The 19,984-nt window shown below is 35.0% G+C and overlaps 1 protein-coding gene across 6 annotated transcripts in view; it reads right to left on the bottom strand.

The window, feature by feature from the left end:
• Positions 1–4,440: 4,440 nt before the first annotated feature.
• Positions 4,441–19,984, bottom strand: part of HCFC2 (host cell factor C2) — a 46,767-nt gene continuing 31,223 nt past the window's right edge. For 2 of the 6 annotated variants that reach the window (XM_027107377.1, XM_027107374.1), the window contains 5 exons: positions 17,556–17,759; positions 16,968–17,041; positions 14,919–15,056; positions 13,136–13,321; positions 4,441–12,500 (listed from right to left, as the gene is read on the bottom strand). In XM_027107377.1, coding sequence (XP_026963178.1) covers positions 12,186–12,500; positions 13,136–13,321; positions 14,919–15,056; positions 16,968–17,041; positions 17,556–17,759 — 917 coding nt within the window. In that variant the 3' untranslated portion in view covers positions 4,441–12,185. Of the gene's footprint in view, positions 12,501–13,135; positions 13,322–14,918; positions 15,057–15,708; positions 15,791–16,967; positions 17,042–17,555; positions 17,760–19,984 lie in introns of those variants that run through there. The other 4 variants (XM_027107375.1, XM_027107376.1, XM_027107378.1 and 1 more) reach the window with 4 other exon arrangements.

Below are 19,984 nucleotides of genomic sequence, written 5' to 3'. Positions count from 1 at the left end.
AAAGCTAGTCTATTTTATTAAAAAAATTTTTTTTTTAATTTATTATTTTTTTGGCCACACCATGCGGCTTGTGGGATCTTAGTTCCCCAACCAGGGATTGAACCTGGGACCCTGGCACTGACAGCGCTGAGTTCTAACCACTGGACTGCCAGGGAATTCCCAAAGCCAGTCTATTTTAAGTGTATAATTTTGGTATCCCTGAATTAGGCAATTTATTAGTTTATGTAATAATTTATATATATATTGACATTAAACTCACATTGTCATATAGTGTGCTCATGAGTAAAAAACAGAACCACCCTACTAACTCTGTTTTCAAAGAGTTGTACTATACTGTCTAAAAACTATTCAGTTTTGGTTTACGGTTTCTTTTAGAGCTGGAAATGTTACTTTGCTTAATTTCACCAAGTTTAGCTTCCTCTTTCTCGTTCTGCTCCAGCCATCCGGGTCCCTTGGCTCCTTGTGCCGTGTTCTTTGTTTCTTCCCAGCCCCCTGCCATGGCTTTAAACACATATACTTACTTACTTCCGCCTGGATAAGGCCAACTCATCCTTCAGGTCTCAGCTTAAACTTCATCAGGAAAGCCTTTAAAACTTTTGTAAAAACTTTGTACTAATCATCAAATACGGAAAACAGCACCACCCAAAATCGGTTTGTAATTAGCCGATATGCTGGCTGCTACTGCTCCATGGATATTTCCTTCAAGACTATGCTGCTTTTCATACCTGATTTTAAGGATTTTAAAACCATAAGGCAGAATCCTTTCAAACCATGGGCCACAGATGGCATTGGGATGGATTCATATCTCTGGCTTCTGGGCATCACATTCTGAGATACAAGCTTGCCTAGAAATACAGTTACAGCTTTCCCTGACCTTACTCCAGAGAATTTCCTTTTGCACTGCATATTAAATAGATACCTGTGCAAGGCAATGTATTGTAAGAACTCCTTTGCCAAGTTTAGTGCCACCGAGCGTGCCAAATAAAGTCAGTAAAATATGTGCTGGCTCGCTCTGTAGAGGCCTAATGGCCATGTATGCCTTTTAGGGGCGGAAGTTACAAGTTGATAGGTAATTCCTCCATCTTCCACAAAAATACATAAGATTAAAAACTTCTGACACAACAGCATAAATTTCTGCCTCTTTTAAAAAGGCATAATTTGGGTCTTCCTTGATTGTCCTCTAAGTACAAACAGTAACGGTTTTGTGTCTTACTTTTGTACCTCTTTTCCAGGGCTCAGTTTCAGAGTACATCTGAATGAAAGATAGTTCTGAACCTTAAACACTGGGTAATAGGTTGAAAACAAGTTGCTAGGCAAAGACAAGTCATAACAGACAGTGCCTTTCAGCTAGGACAGGTATGCCAAGAAGGCCCATTCACGCATATATAATGCCCAACATTAGGTTTACAAGAAACCAAATTCAAATCCTTTTTTTCAGACCAAAGCAATCACTAGTCAAAGAACACAAGTAGTATCTGGGCTAATAGCCATTTAAGGAAATGGCAGAGCCATTCCTTACTGTGGAGGAAGAGTGTAACTTTAAAAAAATGGTTTTCTATACATTTCCAACCTTGCAAGTAGCAGTCCCCATACCATAAAAGTGCTGTCTTGCAGGACAGTACAAAGGAAATAACGAGGCATCCTACAATTCTGTACAGACTACAAACTATTATGTTTCCTACTCACATCAGGACAAAGTAAAACGAATTTTAATTTAGACTTCATTTCTGAGAGTAAGGCAGTCTAGATACCTTCAGTAACTCCTGTTTTAAAAAACCAAATGCTGAACAAAATGTAAGAAACAATGTAAAGTTGTATTAAATAAATATCTTTTTAAATGTGTCACTGAGTTGACAGGAAAGTATAAGGCATCTGCAAAACGCCAAAAATGAAATGGAAACAGGACACCTGTGAGGTGAGCCAGCACCAAAGCCTGCTTTTGCCATGAGAGTTCTGTTAAACTCTGGAGACCAGAAGCTACCAGTAGCGGGGCAACTGGACATAAAGCCTGAGGCTCACTTAGGCTGGAGTCTAGCTGGGCCACCACCGAGAAGTGGGCAGCAAGGAACCTTGCCTGGTTCAATTTTGGTTCTGGGTGGAGGGGGATAAATCACCACCACCCTTGAATTCATAATCACTGGTGAGCCCTGAAGGTTTGTGATCTGAAATCAGAGAAACTTCAAGCTCATACTTTAAAGTGGTCTCAGGTTACTGGCCCCTGGGTGTTTGGCAGAACAAACAAATTATCTTAAGGATCTCAATTTCAGTCCATACTTAAAGTAATTCCTTTTTTCCCAAGGAAAATAAGTTTCAGGTATCACAAAACAAGGGGAAATGGCACCGTAAATGAAAAGCAACACAATTTATACAACAGTAGACTCACCCACAAAGAATACTGGTATCAACACAAGAAAAATTACTGATGTATAAAGGAACAGAAGCATGGAAAATATGAATAAGGAGCAAAAGATTACACAGGAAAAGAAGTACATTTATAAACCAAATAGAACTCATAAGAAAAAAATATAATAATTGAAAAAAACCCCAACAAATAGAGGAAGGGAAAAAAGAATAAGAAAATGAAAAATGAAAGATAAGGGAGGAGTGGACAAAAATTTAAAAAGATGATATGATGAGAAATCATAAAAACAGAAATCATAGAAATAAATCCAAATTATACTTGTAATCATAATAGAGGTACCAAACCATCCGTATGTTTTCTGTGGCCGTATCTTTTAAGTGTGTATCAAAATGTGAGGCCAAAAAAAGATCTAAGATATTCAGATAAACACTAACCAAAACATTGCTATAGTAAGTAAGGACAACAAAAAGATGAAAGCAACAGCAGTCACAGAGAGTCACTGCATAATTATAAAAAATTCAATTTTCACCAGGGAGATAGAAAAATTCTAAATTGGTATGTATCTAATAATAAAGCCCAAAGAAAAAGAAAGCAAAGAAAAAGATAGCAAACACAACTTAAAAAGAAACTGAGAAATCTACTTATCATAATGAGATCTTGAGACTCTTCAGTAAATAAGAAATTAAGTATACGGTAAATCAGTAAGGAGAAGATCTGCACAGCACAACTAACAAGTTTGATCTAATGGACACTACACTCAAAAACCGAGGAATATACACTCTTATCAAGTAAACATGGGGCATGTATAAAAACTGATCACAAGATAAATCATAAAGCTAGTCTCAAATTTCAGAAAATCTTATAGCTCATATTCTCTGGAAAAATGACATAAGAAATAAAGATTAAGACAACTATAACCCACCCCTAGCATCTGGAAATACACTTTGAAAATGACTAATGGGTTAAAAAGTCAAACCTCTGGAAGGATTAATGATGAAAAAAAATGAGAAGGCACAAATGAACTAACAGGAATGAAAAAGAGTCATAACTACATATGCTGTGGAAACTAAAACGATATAAAGCTAATAAGGATAACAATATCAAAAAGTTAAACTAAGATGAAATGGAGAAATCCCTAGAAGAATTTATTAAATTTAACTAAACTGACTTGAGAATAATAAATCCTAATGATGCTAAAACCTTCAAAGAAATGAATCAATAGTTTAAAATCTTCTCTTAATGACCACATGGCTTTAAAGACTAGTTCCAATCTTAAACTCTACAGACAGTTGAAAACCTCATTTAATAAGACTGGTATAACCTTGATACCAAAACCAGACAATGACAGGACATAATAGGAGAACTATAAGCTGATTTCACTCACGAACGTAGAGGCAAAAATCCTAAAGAAAATATTCGCAAATTGAGTCCAGCAATGTATTAAAACACACACACCATGATCAAACTGGGTTTATCCTAGGAATTAAAGATTGGTTCAATATTAAAACATCAACCATCATAAGTTAATACATTAACATTAAAAGAAAAAACAATTTAACCATTTAAATAGATGAGAAAAAGCATTCAGTAAAATTCAACATTCATTCATATAAAACTATTAGCAAACTAGAAATAGAAGAGAATCTCAACGTGATGAAGGCCATTTGTGGGAAAAAAAAAATACTCAACTGAAATGTCGAAAGCACTCCCTTTAAATTGGGGCTGAGACAAGGATGTTCACTATCAGTTCTTTTCAACATTGTACTACAGGTCCTAGCAAGTACAGAAATGTAAGAAGAAATTTTTTAAAAGGTAGAAGGACCAGAAAGGAAGAAAACTGCCACCATTTCAGATGATGCGATTACATAAAAAACTCAGAAAGACATCTAGATACATTATTAGAACTAATAAAAATTTAGCATGGTTGCTGGATCCAAAATCAACACATAGCAGCAATATATCTATAATCAGCAACATCCACTTAGAATAGAAAGTGTAATTTTAAGAAATTTACCACAGCATTAAAAAATATATAAAACTCCCAGAAAGAAAACTAATATAAGACATGAAGGCCTTTATGGAGAAAAATTGTTAAAGTTTATTGACAGATATTAAAAGAAAACCAAATGGATAAATACACAATGTTTTTGGATGGGAAGACTCATTATTGAAAAGATATCAATTTTCTCCAAGCTAATCAATAAATTCAATACAATCACAAAAGATAATACACAAACTGGGAGAAAATACATACAACATGTTTAACTGACAAAGGACTGGCATCCAGAATATATAAAGAAATCATATGAATCAATGAAAAAAAAGACACACACCCAATAGAAAAATGGGCAAAAAAGACATGAATAGGTATTTCACAGAAGAGGAAACACATTCATGTACGAAAAAACACTCAGTTTCATTAGTAATCAGGGAAAAGCAAATTAAACCCACAGTAAGATACTATACAATTGCCATCCAATTGGCAAATATAAAAGATAGTCAAGATTAAGAGTTTGCTAAGATATAAGTGTTTGCAATGACACTCAACCACTGCCAGTGGGAGCTTAACTGGTACAAATGCTGTAGAAAACAGTTCAGTATGACTAAGTAAAACCTGCTTCTTAGAGCATCAATTCTCAAATTTTTGGTCCAGAACCTCTTTACATCCTTAAAAATTATTGAGGACCTCAAAGAGCTGTTGTTCATGTGGGTTATAGTTATCAAAATTTACCATATTAGAAATTAAAACAGGCATTTTCAAAACAAAAATATATAGGTACACACTTGATAAGCTGTCAGAGTGATGATGTCATCATATATCTGGAAAACATTTAAAAGTGAAAAATGAGAGTGAAGAGGACAAATAACGTCTTAGTATTCTTATGAAAACGCTTTTGCCCTCACAGACTCCCCTGAAGGGGTCTCAGGGACCTCAAGAGTCCCTCGACCATACTTTGAAAACAACTGCCCTAGAGAACTCTTGCACGTGTGCACCAGGAGACATGTACAAGAATTCACTCATTCCTCAAATATTTATTAAGCATCTACCATGTACCAGCATTGTTCTAGACATTGTGAATGTGTTAAACAGAGAAAATCACACAAAAAAGACAAAATCCCTGCCCACACGGAGCTTACACTGTAACTGGCAGAATGCTCACTAGCAGCGTCATTCAGAATAGCCAAAAACTGAAAACAATCCACATCTCCATGGACAGAGGAATAGATAAATTGTGGTATAGTCATATAATGGAATACTATACAGTAGTGAAAAACAGATGAAATACACTTACGTGCATAAACATGGATAAGAATCTCAAAAACAGTGTCAGAAAAAAGTCACAGAAGAATACATACAGCATGATACCATTTACATAAAAGTTCAAAAACAGGTAAATCTAAATAATATATTATTAGGGATACATAATATAGATGGCAGGGCCATAAATAAAAACATGGGAATTTTACCCAAAAATCCAGAATAATGTTTACCTCATGTGGTATGTGGGGAGGGAAGACAGAGTGGGGTAATTCTACACATCTGAGGGTATTCTAGTTCTTAAGCTGAAGACTGAGCACATGTGGGATCATTTTATTTATTCTCAACAAACATTGTAAAAGAAAAAGGGTATAAGGTTACGGGATATAACTTCATCAACAAAGAGAGGGAACATCCGATTATTTCAGCCACTGTTCTGCATTGCATATCAGGCAATTATTGTAACTGGTGGGGAAGAAGTACATAGTAATATGAAAAAAGGAATGAATATGGGCTGTTCTTCACAGACGTTAACTAGGTTCCCAGAGAGCTAGGATCTAACGAGGTGGCAGTATTATAGCACTGCTCTGCCAGGTTGGTTCAGCCACTGGCATGATTCTGGTTAGTTGGTTATGTTGTTCATTGGGTATATAATTATTTGGATAAAGCGGAGAATGAAATGATAGGTGATACAAATCACAAAATAAACTGAGACACTGCCTCTTTACTGAATTCTGTTGACTTTCAAAAGTACAAATTCCCTTTGGCACATTCTCCTAATAGTGCATCTACGTGTTAAGCAATCCAAAAATACAGAAAGTGCTTGGTGGCTACTGACTGTTTCTCCACATTGGTCAATAACATGTGCCCAGGTTGGTCACAAGTGTCATAACAATTTTGCAATCATATCTTTGCCAGGGTCTTCACCAGCAGTGCCATTTTGCAAATTAAACAAGGCACAGTTAAGGTACATTTTCACCTGATTCAGGGGATTAGCTATACATTTTGGTATACAATTTAGAAATTTGAAAAAAAAGATCTTGAAACATTGGATCCATCCCTCGTACCCAACAAGGCAGGCTAAAGTTATTATCTTGGGTTAGGGAGGTGGTGCAAGAGGCAGACTAGGCCCGGCAGCAAATGGCTGGCAATACATTCTCAGGAAATGGAGAGCAGACAGTGTATCCTTCAGGTCCAATCTCTTCAACTAGGTTCCAAACATTCAGAAAATTCCAGACATCGTTGTACTATTTTAAAAATCCTAGGCTGCGTGTTACAAAAGACCCAAAATCTTACCCATATGTAAGCTGGAATGGACAATGCCACCAGGAGGTGCTAAACTGCAACTGGCAGCAGGATGATTTCGAATCAAGCAGTTGGCTGGACCTCCAGAGCCCTGCCCCCTCTCTTACATGCTACGCTGCCTTAAGTGGCACACCCACAACTTTGTTAAATCGGATGTAATTATTATACCTGTAGCTTTGTCCTCCTTCTCCAATAAGAAACAGAGAAATAGGGAGGGAGCTTTTCTCAAGCTTGTAGGGAACTTCCAGTCTATCTTTTCAGAGGAGGAATGGATAATCCTCTTGGTCAGAGGTGGACATTTCTTGGACCATGACTTACTAGCGGACAAAGTTACTCTATGCTCAAAAACAAACACTAGATGCTACCTTATATAGTTATAGAAATAGAAGATATAGAGATCTATTTTGAATAAGGAGGCTGGTATAGCTTTTTCCTTCATCATTCGGTTTATAGAATTGTTTCTCCCCAGAATGTTGTAGTTCATGTTTTTCCAGGCATGATTTTTAAAAAGTCTTTTTCTGAGTTACAGAAATATATAAGTATAAGGACTCCCAACTATAACTGGGAAACTTGGAAAGGTGTGCCAATGTCATCTTGTTTTCCAGTAGTGTAAGAATCCTTTGTCCTGTAAGCTTAGAGGTGACAACAGTGACCTGACAGACTCCAGTGAGGTTCTAATGCTGGTGCTCTGTGTCCTCCAGCAGCTCCCTGTGCTTACATATTAAATATGTAGGTAGCTTCTTCTACAGTTAGACAATTGTCCATGGCTTTCCTATATGGAAATCAGAGAGACTGACTTTGGAAATATTTTTAGCTCATTTTCCTGATCATCCAATGTTAAAAATCATTATCCAGCAATGCCCACCAGTCTCACTAAATTCTCAGATCTTTTTAGATCAAAGAATTCCTCTTGAGATCTATACACACCCATATTAAATCCCTTTTAGCCTAATAAATATGTGACATATCTCTTACTTATCCCAGAACTTCTCTTAGGAACCTAAGTAACAGCAGGGTAGGGTAAGACAAAGGTGGAGCTTGTATTTCCTCCAGAGGCTTATTAAATCTGCTAACATCTCTTTCCCTTTCAAAGCCTCCCTCTCACTTTGACCCAATTTGAGAAGGGGAGTGAGAGTATGGAGAGAGATGTAAAGGTGCAATTTTATTTAGTCATTTGTTAAAATATTTAAGTAGCAGCTAAATGGCTGATATGGAAGAGAGATAAAGACCCAGTCTCTGACCATCTGGCAGAGGGAGAGGAATAACAACACTAACGAGTAAGGGCGCAAGAGCTTTTAGGCTGCTATGACAGAAGATTGAACAAAGGACAGTGGGGGCATAAGAAAAATGGGTCAAATCTACCTAGAAATGAAGTATGTCAGGAAAGGCTTCAGCAGGTTGGAGACCTTTACCTAAATCTTGAAAATATGAATGGAGACAGGTGGGAGTGGAAAAGGGGACTGCAGACGAAAGGAGGTGCATAAAAAGACAGAGAGCACAGTCTGACAGAAACTAAAAAAACGTGAAAGTGTCAAGGGAGTGGTTTAAGTTTCAAATGACAAGATTAAGTACAATGAAAGAATTCAATGGATTTGGGAAATGAGACGTTATCCCTGACCTCTGCTAGAGCCATTTTGATGGAGTAGCAGGACAGAAGACTGGCTGCTATGAATTAAAATGAAAAGCATAAAGAAAAAAAAAATTAAGAGTAAAGAAGACCAAAAAAAGGTGACAACAACTTTAGTCTGTTTCTTGGAGCCATCTGCCTTTTTACTTTCAAGCATACTAGTTTAGTTACAATGAAGGTTAGATAGGCTCTACATTTCTATCAGAAAATGACTCCCAAACACAATCCACTAAATAAACAAGTTTTTAGACAAAGTTCATTCTTTATGAGCCTGCCTGTATCATTTTAAGTGAATGATACAACATCAGCATTTCTACAGATTTACTCTGCCACCACTAATTTTTCTACCATGTAGTTCAAAATAAATAACACCTGTAATTGCTTATAGTAGAAAAGGTGCTTTATTTTACATGTCATTGGTACACAATATATAAAACTGCCTAAAATTAGTCTTGGAAAACATAACTGTCAGTTATACCTTAAATGGTCAAGGACCAAGTCTATTTTGTAACCTATTTCATTTATGATCAGATGACTACAGTAATTTTAAATACTAATAATCTCTTCATATCCAATGTTACAAGTTATTTTTATGCTACAAGTGCTGCAATTTTTAAAAATAAAAATATCTCCAGTTATAGTAGACCATATATCTAACTGGAACAAATCTTTGCCAGTCTACAACTCTTTGAAATAATGGATCAACAGTTTCACCTTCTTACAGATGATTATATGTATGCAGTTGGGTTATAGGGCAGGGGGCCCTCATACATGCAATTGGATTATTTGTTTTTTTTTTAATGCAGATAAAAGTGAGTTTATAATACCCTATTTCTAGTTAAGTTGCCAAACAGTTTACTAAACTAAAATGAAGCCAATACAATATTTTAGAAAACATAATTCTAAGAGCATGCAACAGCAAAATCTTTTTACTACCTATGTGAACCAAATCTGCAGAGTCCAGGAAGAGGACTATGGCACAAAGGCTTGTACATCTGAATTGCTTATCCAGCTGGGAGGAGTAAAGAAAGTAATTTAACTCAGGGTTAATCCTTTTATGAAAGATACCTGCATGTTATAACCCACTGCTACACAAAGGGATCTTCACGTAGAAAATGTGCAAATCATAAGAAACTAAATGCACTTCTCTTGTTATTTATCCCAATCCATTCTATTCATAAACACATAGCTCAATGATCTCTTATTAACTATTAATGTGAAAGCCACAGATATTTCCTAATGGCGTCTTTCAGTCACCAATCATTTATCAGCGATAAATGTGATTACTACTTAATGTACAAATGTGAAAAAATGGTAAGAAACTGGGCTGATTCTCAAAGTAAAAACATGTTATTTTAACAAATCCCTTGGTATAGAAAGACTGCCTTTCTCTCTAGAAAATAAGACATATTTTAGAACCACAGGTTCATATTCACCTCCTAGTCTAGAAAAGAAGAGATATTTAAACAAAGTAAACTAAACAAAATACTAAGTAGGTATAAATGTACACACTCAAACAAATATTCTATTCTTTGCTTAAAGTCAACTTATTCCTTGTCATTAAGAGAAGTGCTTCAAGATGCAAATTGTTAATTAATGCAGAGAATAAAGGGTTAAAAAGCCAGACCTTTTCCTAATAAAGCAAACAGATCATTAAAATGATTGGGCTTGAAACACATACTTACTATAACTTTCCATAGTTATTCTTTTTATAACTAAACGCACACATATACACAACAAACCCTAGCATTTAATATGTGCAAAATTGCTTACCATTTATTTTAACTTTGGTTAAGTACTTCTTTAGCCTATATCAGACATATTATGGAAGCTACACAAATGATTACAAACATAATAATGAGGTAAGTTAAAATCCTACTAGTGCAAAAAGCAAGCATATGCCAAAAGCAAAGCATATGAGTTAAACAAATGCAGAATGAAGCTCTCACCAAGGGAGGTGCTGGGATAACAAACCAGAGAAGCTCCTTGTAAACACTGTTTGTAAAGTACACATTTAAAGATTAAGGATTCATATAGCCACAAAAAAGGTATTCTAACAACACCACAGTAGTGCATTTATTTTACCTTTAGAGTTTGGAAATCACTCATTACGTGTCTAACAGTTTGCATATTTTCTTCAAGAGAAAATTAGTGAGACACATTAATTACAAATACTGTAGTATAAAAATCCCAGTTCTTTACAAAAATTATATATTAAAATATTCTATACACTTTTAAATTAGTAACTGGAACATACATATATATCAATTCTGCACAATTAAATCCATCTTTGCTTGGAGTATTATACATGAAGTTTGAGGACATAGCTACTCAGTCAACCTAAACTGGCATAAGGTTACATGGTATAAAATGACAGACCTGTGCCCCTGCAGTTACTGCAGCTCTTAGTCTGAAATATCTTTTCTGCAATTATTGCTCTGTATATTCATTCCAGATTCGAATAGGCAGTGGAACCATGAAACGTCTAAAAGGTTTAAAACAAGTTACCTGTAGCAGAGTATCCATAATGCCTATGTGCATCTTTAAGGTTGTAATGGAACCTGAGTAAGCTGTCTAATGCTTATATTTCAGTTGTAAAAAAGTTTATACAATTTCAAGGTAAAAACAATGCAAAAATAAAACATTTAGAGCATTTACAAAAATCTTACAAATGTTTAAAACACTATTTCAAAACTCATGTCCAGTTAAGGTGCTTCTTTCTTTCTTCAATAAGAAGGACATACTTTAACTTTGAATTTTAAACTATGAACATTTTAATTTCAGCAAAAGTAAAATTAGACCCATTGAGACAGATGTTAAAATGTTTAGGGATATACTTTACTACTGATGAACATACAGAATTTTACTGCTGAAAGGGACCTTAAAGGTAAACTCTTTTAACTCCCTCATCTATTAATCAGGAAATTGAGGGCCAGATAAGTTAAGTGCTTTGGCCAAAAATATATTCCAATATATCAACCTGGTATGAATCAAGAAAATCCATTATCCTTTTTGTATGTTGCCATGATTCTTGGAAAATGATGAAAATTCAAAAGCAGATTTCTGAACTTGCCTTTCTTTTTTTAATTTCTTAAGCTCTGTGCTAACTGTAGATAAAGAAATGAATCAAATGGCTACTAAAATCAGTATTACAAATATTATCCAGTAGAAGATAGCTGTTAGAGGACCACTGCTCATATAGAATAAAGTTAGAGGGAATACTCAAAGACAGGGCCTTTACAATGTAGAGAACATTTACTATATAAGACAGCACAGTGTACAACAGCCAGTTACTAGAATCATCTCAATAACTCTAGGATGACTGAGTTACATGGCCTTTATAAAAGATATTGGAGTAATAAAGCCTTCTAGCTTTTATCTTAATTTTACTATTTTCCTTTATAGAAGAGCTATAACTTTAAGGAAGAATTCATATACTAGTTTTCAGAGAGGCTTTGCTTCTTTTCTACTTTTATTTGGATCTAGAATTGAGCAAATACATTTTAAGAACAACTTACAAACTCAAATTCATAACTGCTAGAAATACAGTCAGAGAATACTCTTTTAAATGACACATCTTCAAAACCAGTTACTAATAAATAATCATCACAATACCTTCAGTTTAAAAAAAATCAATTTAAAGGTGCTTTTTTATTGTTACCTTGAAGCCATCGAACTTGTGTAGCTGGTCCATATCCCTTTTCATTCTTTGCCGATATTCTGAACACAATGGCAGGCCTGGATGTATAATCAATATGTGCATTTGCAAGTTGCCCAGCAGTTACTATACATGATGTCTTTAGACCACAATAAATCCTCATAAACACAAGCTGACTTGGATTATCTTGTATTTGTGCTGTGCGGATAGCCAAGTAGGCTGAATATTCCAAAATATTTCCAGAAGGTGAAGTTGGAGGTTCCCAGGAAAGATGGATACCCTCAACATTCTTGAAGAGTGGGGGAAAAGCAAAAACAAAAACAGGTAAAAGTTCTGAAGTTTTCTCTAATATCACTTATTATGTTGAGTCTATCTTTAGAACACAAGACGTTCTTCACTAAAGTAACTGCATTAGATGTTAGAACTTTTATTGTTGATTTTTAAAAACCAAACTTAATTCGATCTATAGTGTTTAATTCATGTCCTTTTAAAAAACATAACTAGGCTTAAAAGTCTGCCTGTACTACCCCAAGAAAGGGATTTTTCTTATCTGAAAGCAGACCTTATCTTCTCTAAATAGGGATAGGACCTTAGGATAAAATATAATCCAATTAAATGTGTTCTATTAAAATTCTCCAGCACAAAACTTTTTGGTTCCATAATAACAAGAACAAAGCTAATATTAAGAAGCATATACAGATTTCCCTGACCTTCTAAAATTTGGATGCTGTAATTCTGCTTGAAATTTTGGTCCTTAAAAATATCATGAATGATTAGAGAAAAATATTTAAAAAATTTTTAATCTACCCCTTTTAGATACCTCTCATTTCATCAGACACTAACAAGAATCTCTAAACTGATAGTTTTACTTCATGTACAAAGTCTCAGTAATTTAAATCATTAAGTCTTGACCTGATGTCTCACCTTTGAAATTCTGACTGCAGAAGGAGCTCCAGGAAAACCGGGAATACAAGTTTTAAATTCACTGATTTTGCTGAAAGGGCCTATTCCACAACCATTGATGGCAGCAACCCTGAATCTGTATCCTGTGCCTGGAACAAGATCTTGTTTCTTAAGTAAACTGTAGTCAGGTACATCTGCATTTCCTATCTAAAATATAATATATGCAAAAGTCAAAGAAAAGATGCAATTAATTATTTTTTCATTAAATAACAAAACTTTTAAAGAATGAATTATGTTTTAGGGTTGTAGTTCACATTATTTATTTTCCTCTTTCATACATGGAATGAACCCCCCCTCCCCCAAAACAAAAGTAACTTAAGCCCATAAATTGGTGATTCTCATCCAGAGGAAAAGTGCCTTTCCAGTTGAGAATCACTGGCTATAAAAAGAAATATAAGGGTATTCTGCACATGAAGAGTATGGAGATAGAAAAAAACTGACCACTATAAACAAGGTAACAACTATCTCCATGTAAACTTAACGTGGAGTAGAAACCTCAGAAAATTTACTGTCAAACAGTCTAGCCAGGAACAATACCCTTTGGACACAGGCAAGCAAACTTGATAGAAAAGGCATGACTAGCACGTAGTACAGAGCATTTTAATAATTAATATTCAGCAGATGCTGAAAAAATGTTAAATTAAATAATTGGACTACATACTCTGCATAAGAAGATCATAACATCTACAACTTTCAAACAATTTTTACATATTCTCCCTAACTCTCACTACACCACTGTGAGACAGGTAGTGCCAATGTACCATCCCATTTTTTTAAGGAAGTTAGGTCATCTCCATTTCACAGATGAGGAAACTGAGTCTCAGCAAGGTTAAACAAGTGACTTGTCCAACGTCACACTGTCAAGTACTGGAACTAATGATTCAAATTCAAGTTTACTGGCTCTAAATTTTATGTTCTTTTCTTTCTTTTGGGAAAAACATAGCTACTAGGCCCTTAGATAAGGATATTTCCATGTATATGAAATCAAACTACAGCCAGAAATTTTGTTAGGCATAATACCAACAAATTATTAACTAGGATATCTACTTTTGTCAAGAATTGGAAGAATTCAATATGTAAAAGTGAGACACCAGAAGTAATATTAGAGAAACTAAAATATAATGATAAATAATATATTCCCCATTAGTAAGATCTTTGGGAGATTCAAACTGAATATGTATTTCTTTGGCAATTCCCTCTCTGAAATTCCCCATTCCAGAAAAATATTAGTTCAATATGCTTTGGAGCTGTTATCTATTTCATAATTCTTAGAGGGTTAATGTCTCATCTATATATATGAGGTCCTCTTTAAGGGACTTTAGAATTAAGGGAAAATTAGATTGTATTCAATAGCATAGGGGTTTTTATACTTTTTAAACTGTGAAATTAGGAATAACAAAAGTTCTAAGTAAAAAAATGTTCTTTAAACATTCTTTAAACACACCAGGTAACAAAATTAGAGATATTTCAAAAAATCTTTATCTGTACTGGCCAGACCATATCACTTATGACTCAAAATTCAGCCCAGTGATTGTATGAGATTTTTTAAAATAACCTGCTTGTGATATATTCTATAAAAAGAGTCTTAAAAAAGAATACAAGATAACTATATATAGAACTCGCAATTATAGATTGTAAACAGATCCCAATTTCACTCATTCGAATGTCCTGAATCAGGATTACTTTTTAAAATCTCATTCTTGAGGCTTATAACTAACAGTGTAGAAAGTATGTCAATAGCTACCTTTGAGATGCTTTGCTTCCCTTTTGGCAGCAAATAAAACTGGCTCACCAAAGCTGTATTATTTTTAAAAATTCCTACATCACACCACTGTCGTTCTCCTGCTTTCATTGTGGCCACTGGATTTGAAGGAGTCTCTTTCTAATTTCAGAGAAAGAAACATTTATGAAGACTCTTACTGAACATACAAGAAATTTCAAGATTTAATAATCCATGCAGTGATCTACAAGTAGGTATATGGGTAAACACCACAATTAATAGCTCATAAGTAAATAAACTCTTAACAGATTAGGTCAACTGACAGTGAAACAGGGTTGCCAATTCAAACATAGGGAGTGACAGGCATTCTCCAAGTCAGTAGCTCTGTGCTATCAACCTAGCTGGAGTTAGCATGCTTTCCAATCAGTGATACGTTAAAATGCCAGCTGTTTTATAGAACATTGTCATTTCAGAGACTCTCTCAGAAAATGTAATAATCCCTTTAATGTGACACTACAACTTGCTCCAAAAGGAGCAAATAAGGAAAAATTCATTCCAAGCTGGCTTATTTCTAGATTCAAAAACAACTAGCAGAAATTCAGTGATCTTTGCACTTGAAATACCTGTGATTCTCCAAACCTAAAAGGAGAAAAAATGTTCAAAACTAAAATGCAATTTGAATATAATTTATTATATACTAAAGAGGAACAGATTAAACAGTTTTACATTTTTACCTTGCTTTAAGACTAATAAACTTCCTCTACCTTAAGCTACTTTTAGTGATAAGTGAATTATACTTAACCCTGGAACTAACCTTTTTAAGCCATCTTCTTTATAAATGAGACACTGTTTCCAGAAGCTCAAAACAAATGTGCACTTCAGTTATTTATTTCTGTCTTGAATATATAACAGCAGAGGTACATGCTTATAATTCACATTACTTGTTACTTAGGCTATCACACATGACAAAGCGAGCTAACTAGAAGAGTCTTTAAGGTTTTTAGAAAAGGAATAGCTTTAAACTTGTTTTCATTTTAAAGTTGTAAAAACTCTCTTCAACAACTTTTATAAAACAACTGGCTCCAACTGAAATAACAGATACCACTCTGGCTGATGTATTGTAAAATAGATTTAAGAGATAAAAATTCATTTGAATAATTCTTCTCTGAGAAGAGTCTAAGAACACTGGGACTTAACATTCTGGAAAGGTGAAAGCTGATGAAGGTAAATACAGAATCAAAAGCCATAAGATCATGACTGAAAGAAAACTACAACTACAGACTAATCTTGAAGATTCTAAAAGGTAAATTTTAGGTCAAATAAAAACTCTTGCTCATAGCAATAAAGTTAAAATGACTGAGAATTTAAAAATAAATTTAAAGATATACACAAACACATGTATTCATCTAAGTGAAACAATCTTAGTATACTATATGTGAGGCACATTCCTAGCATTTAAATTTGGTACCAGGCAGACTAATTCTGGCCTTCCACCAAAAAACCCAATGTCAGCGATTGTTGGGATACCCTACAGGTATGCCTGACTCGGTACTGCAATATTCTGTTGTTCTCCTATTAAGTAGTTAGCAATAAAGCCATTCAAGTTTTATGTTTTATGACATGTCCTTTTACTCTTTAAACCATTAATATAATTTCAATATATACACATATGTATGTATACACACACATTTCTGATTATTAAAGTAACATTTTATTACAGAAAAATCCTGAAAGCATAAAGAAGAAAATGAAAATTATCTCTGGCCCCACAACCTGAAGAAAGTCATCTAGCATCGTAGTGCAGATGTGTGAGGACTCACGTGAGAGTGTGAATGTACACACTGTGTGTGTTTTTAATAAAATTGGGAATGCAGTATATATATTTTGTCCACAGTTTTCCACTTAACATTATACTGTGAACAGTTTTCTCTTTAACCCTTCATTTTCCAATCTATGTCAAACAATTACTAGAGGATACCCGAGTCTTTTCCTGAATTTATGTTAAAGGTGCTCAGCATTTAAAGCATATTTAACCGTCTGTAAACATATATCATGTCCAGGTAATATACTTACAGAAAATGGCATCACTGCAGCATGTGCCTCTACACGGCTGATCTTAGTTGCAGGTAATGCACATGTTTCATCAACTAAAAATTAAACAATTCATCAGATAAGACTTACATAATCACTTATCAAACAGATATATTAAAATATAATTATAAATATACAAAAAATCACAATAATTGGAAATATGGACCCTCTAACTTGAACTAATTCACAAAGTTCATTTTTTAAGGATTTGATGACTAGTTGGAACTTCAGAGAATGTTCACCAAACATGAAACACAATTCCTATTGCAAAAGAATAAAATGAGAATTTACAAAATCAGAAATCAATCAAGCTGGGAGAATTGTTACTCCACAGCCTAGAACTAATCTTTTCTAAGGAAAAAAAATTTTGCAGAATAAGTTCATGGTAGGAAAGATACATTCTGATTGTATTACAGTGTGTGCTAATTTAACTATTTTATGTAAGGTACCTTATCCTTTTATATTTGATTCAATCCAAGATGAAATGCAATTCCCATCTAAAACAAATACGTTTGATGAATTTATATACAAAAATGGTTCAAAATACAGTATGTGAAACACATTTCAAACCTTCAGATTTGGTACTGAATGTTGTTAGTGAAGTTTCATCTTTAACAACTGCCCCATTTGTACTGGATGATTCAGTTTTAATGGTCTGCTGGGTTACCATAGTTTGTGCGTTGGAAACAGTACTGGATACAGAAGTTTCAGGGATTACTGTTCTTAAGTCCAGGCAACTACTTAGAACACCTATATTTACTGAAGTGTGAGGACCTAAAATTAAAGGGAAAGGATTAATTATTAACATAACACCTGCAAATAACTGCTGTATCTTGTAGTTCTTGTCACCCAATTCTTGGCATTTTCAATTTTAAAATCGTAAACGTGAGCACCACGAAAGTCAGTCATATGACTTAACCATTAGGCATAAAATATCTAGAAAAATAAAGTGCATTATATCCATAACAGATTTCCAACTTCTCAGCTCCTTCTTCCATTCTAAACACTGAATCACTGTTCTTGAACTCTACTCAGTCATAGATCAAATGGCCTTTCCTCCCATTTTAGGAAAAGAAAAAGAGGTGATCAGGCATGAATGCCACCAATTTTCTGCCTTCTCTTGTCCTAAACTAGAAATGTATTTATGATTGTGCCCAACCCCTCTGTCCTCTCTTCCATTTCAGATGATGACTTCTCTCCTAAGGAAGTTTAATCTATTCTCTTGTGCTCTTGGTCCCATTCCTTCTGCATACTTTGGGACCCTCTTTTATCAATCATTCCTTTCTTTTTGGTGTTTTCAAATTCTTCTTCAGTAGTTTTGGCCCTCAGTCTATAAACATTATAAACAAGTATTCTCCAGTTACCATCTTCCCTCGCTAATTTCCTTTAGAGCAGTCTCTACTTCCTTGACCTCCCCAAATTTGATCCAGCACACAACTCTAATGAAATGGCTCTGACAAATGTCAAGGGATACTTATTTCTAAGGGATAGTTATCTATTTTCATTTACTTGACTTCTCTGCAATGTAAACAATCCTCACCACATACTCTTTTTTGAAACTGTTTCTGTCTATGACTTGTATTCACTCATGCATACATCATAAATGCATAGTCATAAACAGTGATGCCCACTATACAGGTAAAAAACATGATACCAATCTTTTTTCCTAACCTTCTTGGAATGCCTTTTCAATCTCTTTAGCTGGCTTCTCTTCTTCAAATGACTCTTTAAATGCAGGTGTTTCTAAGCCTTTTCTTTTCTCCCCTTGCATATTTTCCTGTTGTTTTAGCTACCATTCACGAATTATACATCTCTCAAATACATGTCCCAGGTGCAGTGCCAGGTCCTGAGAATCCAGCAGTAAACAAGTCAGACAAGGTCCCTGCTCTTGTGGAGCTTACATGTTAGATACTCTTAATTTCTAAATTTATACTTCTAGCCAAGAACTGCCTCATAGACTCCAGACCTAAGTATCCAACTGCCTATTAGAAATCTTTACCAATATGTAACTCAAGTGCCTCAAAAACAGTAAGTTCAAGGTTGAACCTATCTTATCCCCAAATCTGTTCTTGCTCCTGTATTTCCTATCTTCATCAACAACTGAATGTCCAACCCAGAAAACTGGGAGCCATGTTCAACTCATTTTTATTTCTCATATCTAACCAGTTTCCAAATCTAATAGGTGCTACTTTCTAAAGGTCTCTGAACTGATGTATTCTCTCCTCTCCATCCCACCCACTGCTTTAGTCTCTATGCATCTCTTGGAGTCCTAAAAGAACCTCCTAACGAGTCTCCCAACCATTTCCTATTATAACTCTTCCTGAGGGTGAGGCTAGAATGTCCTTTCCAAAATAAAAAACAAAAACTAATCGCGGGGCTTCCCTGGTGGTGTAGTGGTTTAGAAACCGCATGCCAATGCAGGAGACACGGGTTCGAGCCCTGGTCTGGGAAGATTCCACATGCCGTGGAGCAACTAAGCCCATGCGCCACAACTACTGAGCCTGTGCTCTAGAGCCCGCGAGCCACAACTACTGAGCCTGCATGTCACAACTACTGGAGCCTGCGCACCTACAGCCCATGCCCTGCAACAAGAGAAGCCACCACAATGAGAAGCCCGCGCACTGCAATGAAGAGTAGCCCCTGCTCACTGCAACTAGAGAATGCCCACGTGCAGCAACGAAGACCCAACGCAGCCAAAAATAAATTAATTAAATAAATTAATTAAAAGAAACACAACTAATTGTGTCACTCTTTCACTTTTGAAACATACAAAAAAAGGAAAAAAGAAAGAAACATATCAGCTACTCCAACCTACAGAGAAAAAGCCCAATCTCCTCTTGTTAACCTGAAATTGGGTAACCATTCATTCACACATTTGAGTATCTACTATGTGCCAGACACTGTCATTGTACAACCACTCTTGTTTCTCCATTTGACTAATATTAATTTTATCCAAATTGCCTTACAAGTAGGATTCAGAGTACATTAAGATTCTCAAA

This window comes from Aethalodelphis obliquidens, unplaced genomic scaffold (assembly GCF_003676395.1).
Source record: "Aethalodelphis obliquidens isolate GAN/ISIS:26980383/991018 unplaced genomic scaffold, ASM367639v1 scaffold8, whole genome shotgun sequence".
Lineage (NCBI taxonomy): Eukaryota > Metazoa > Chordata > Mammalia > Artiodactyla > Delphinidae > Aethalodelphis > Aethalodelphis obliquidens.
This window is presented reverse-complemented; position numbering and strand designations above follow the sequence as displayed.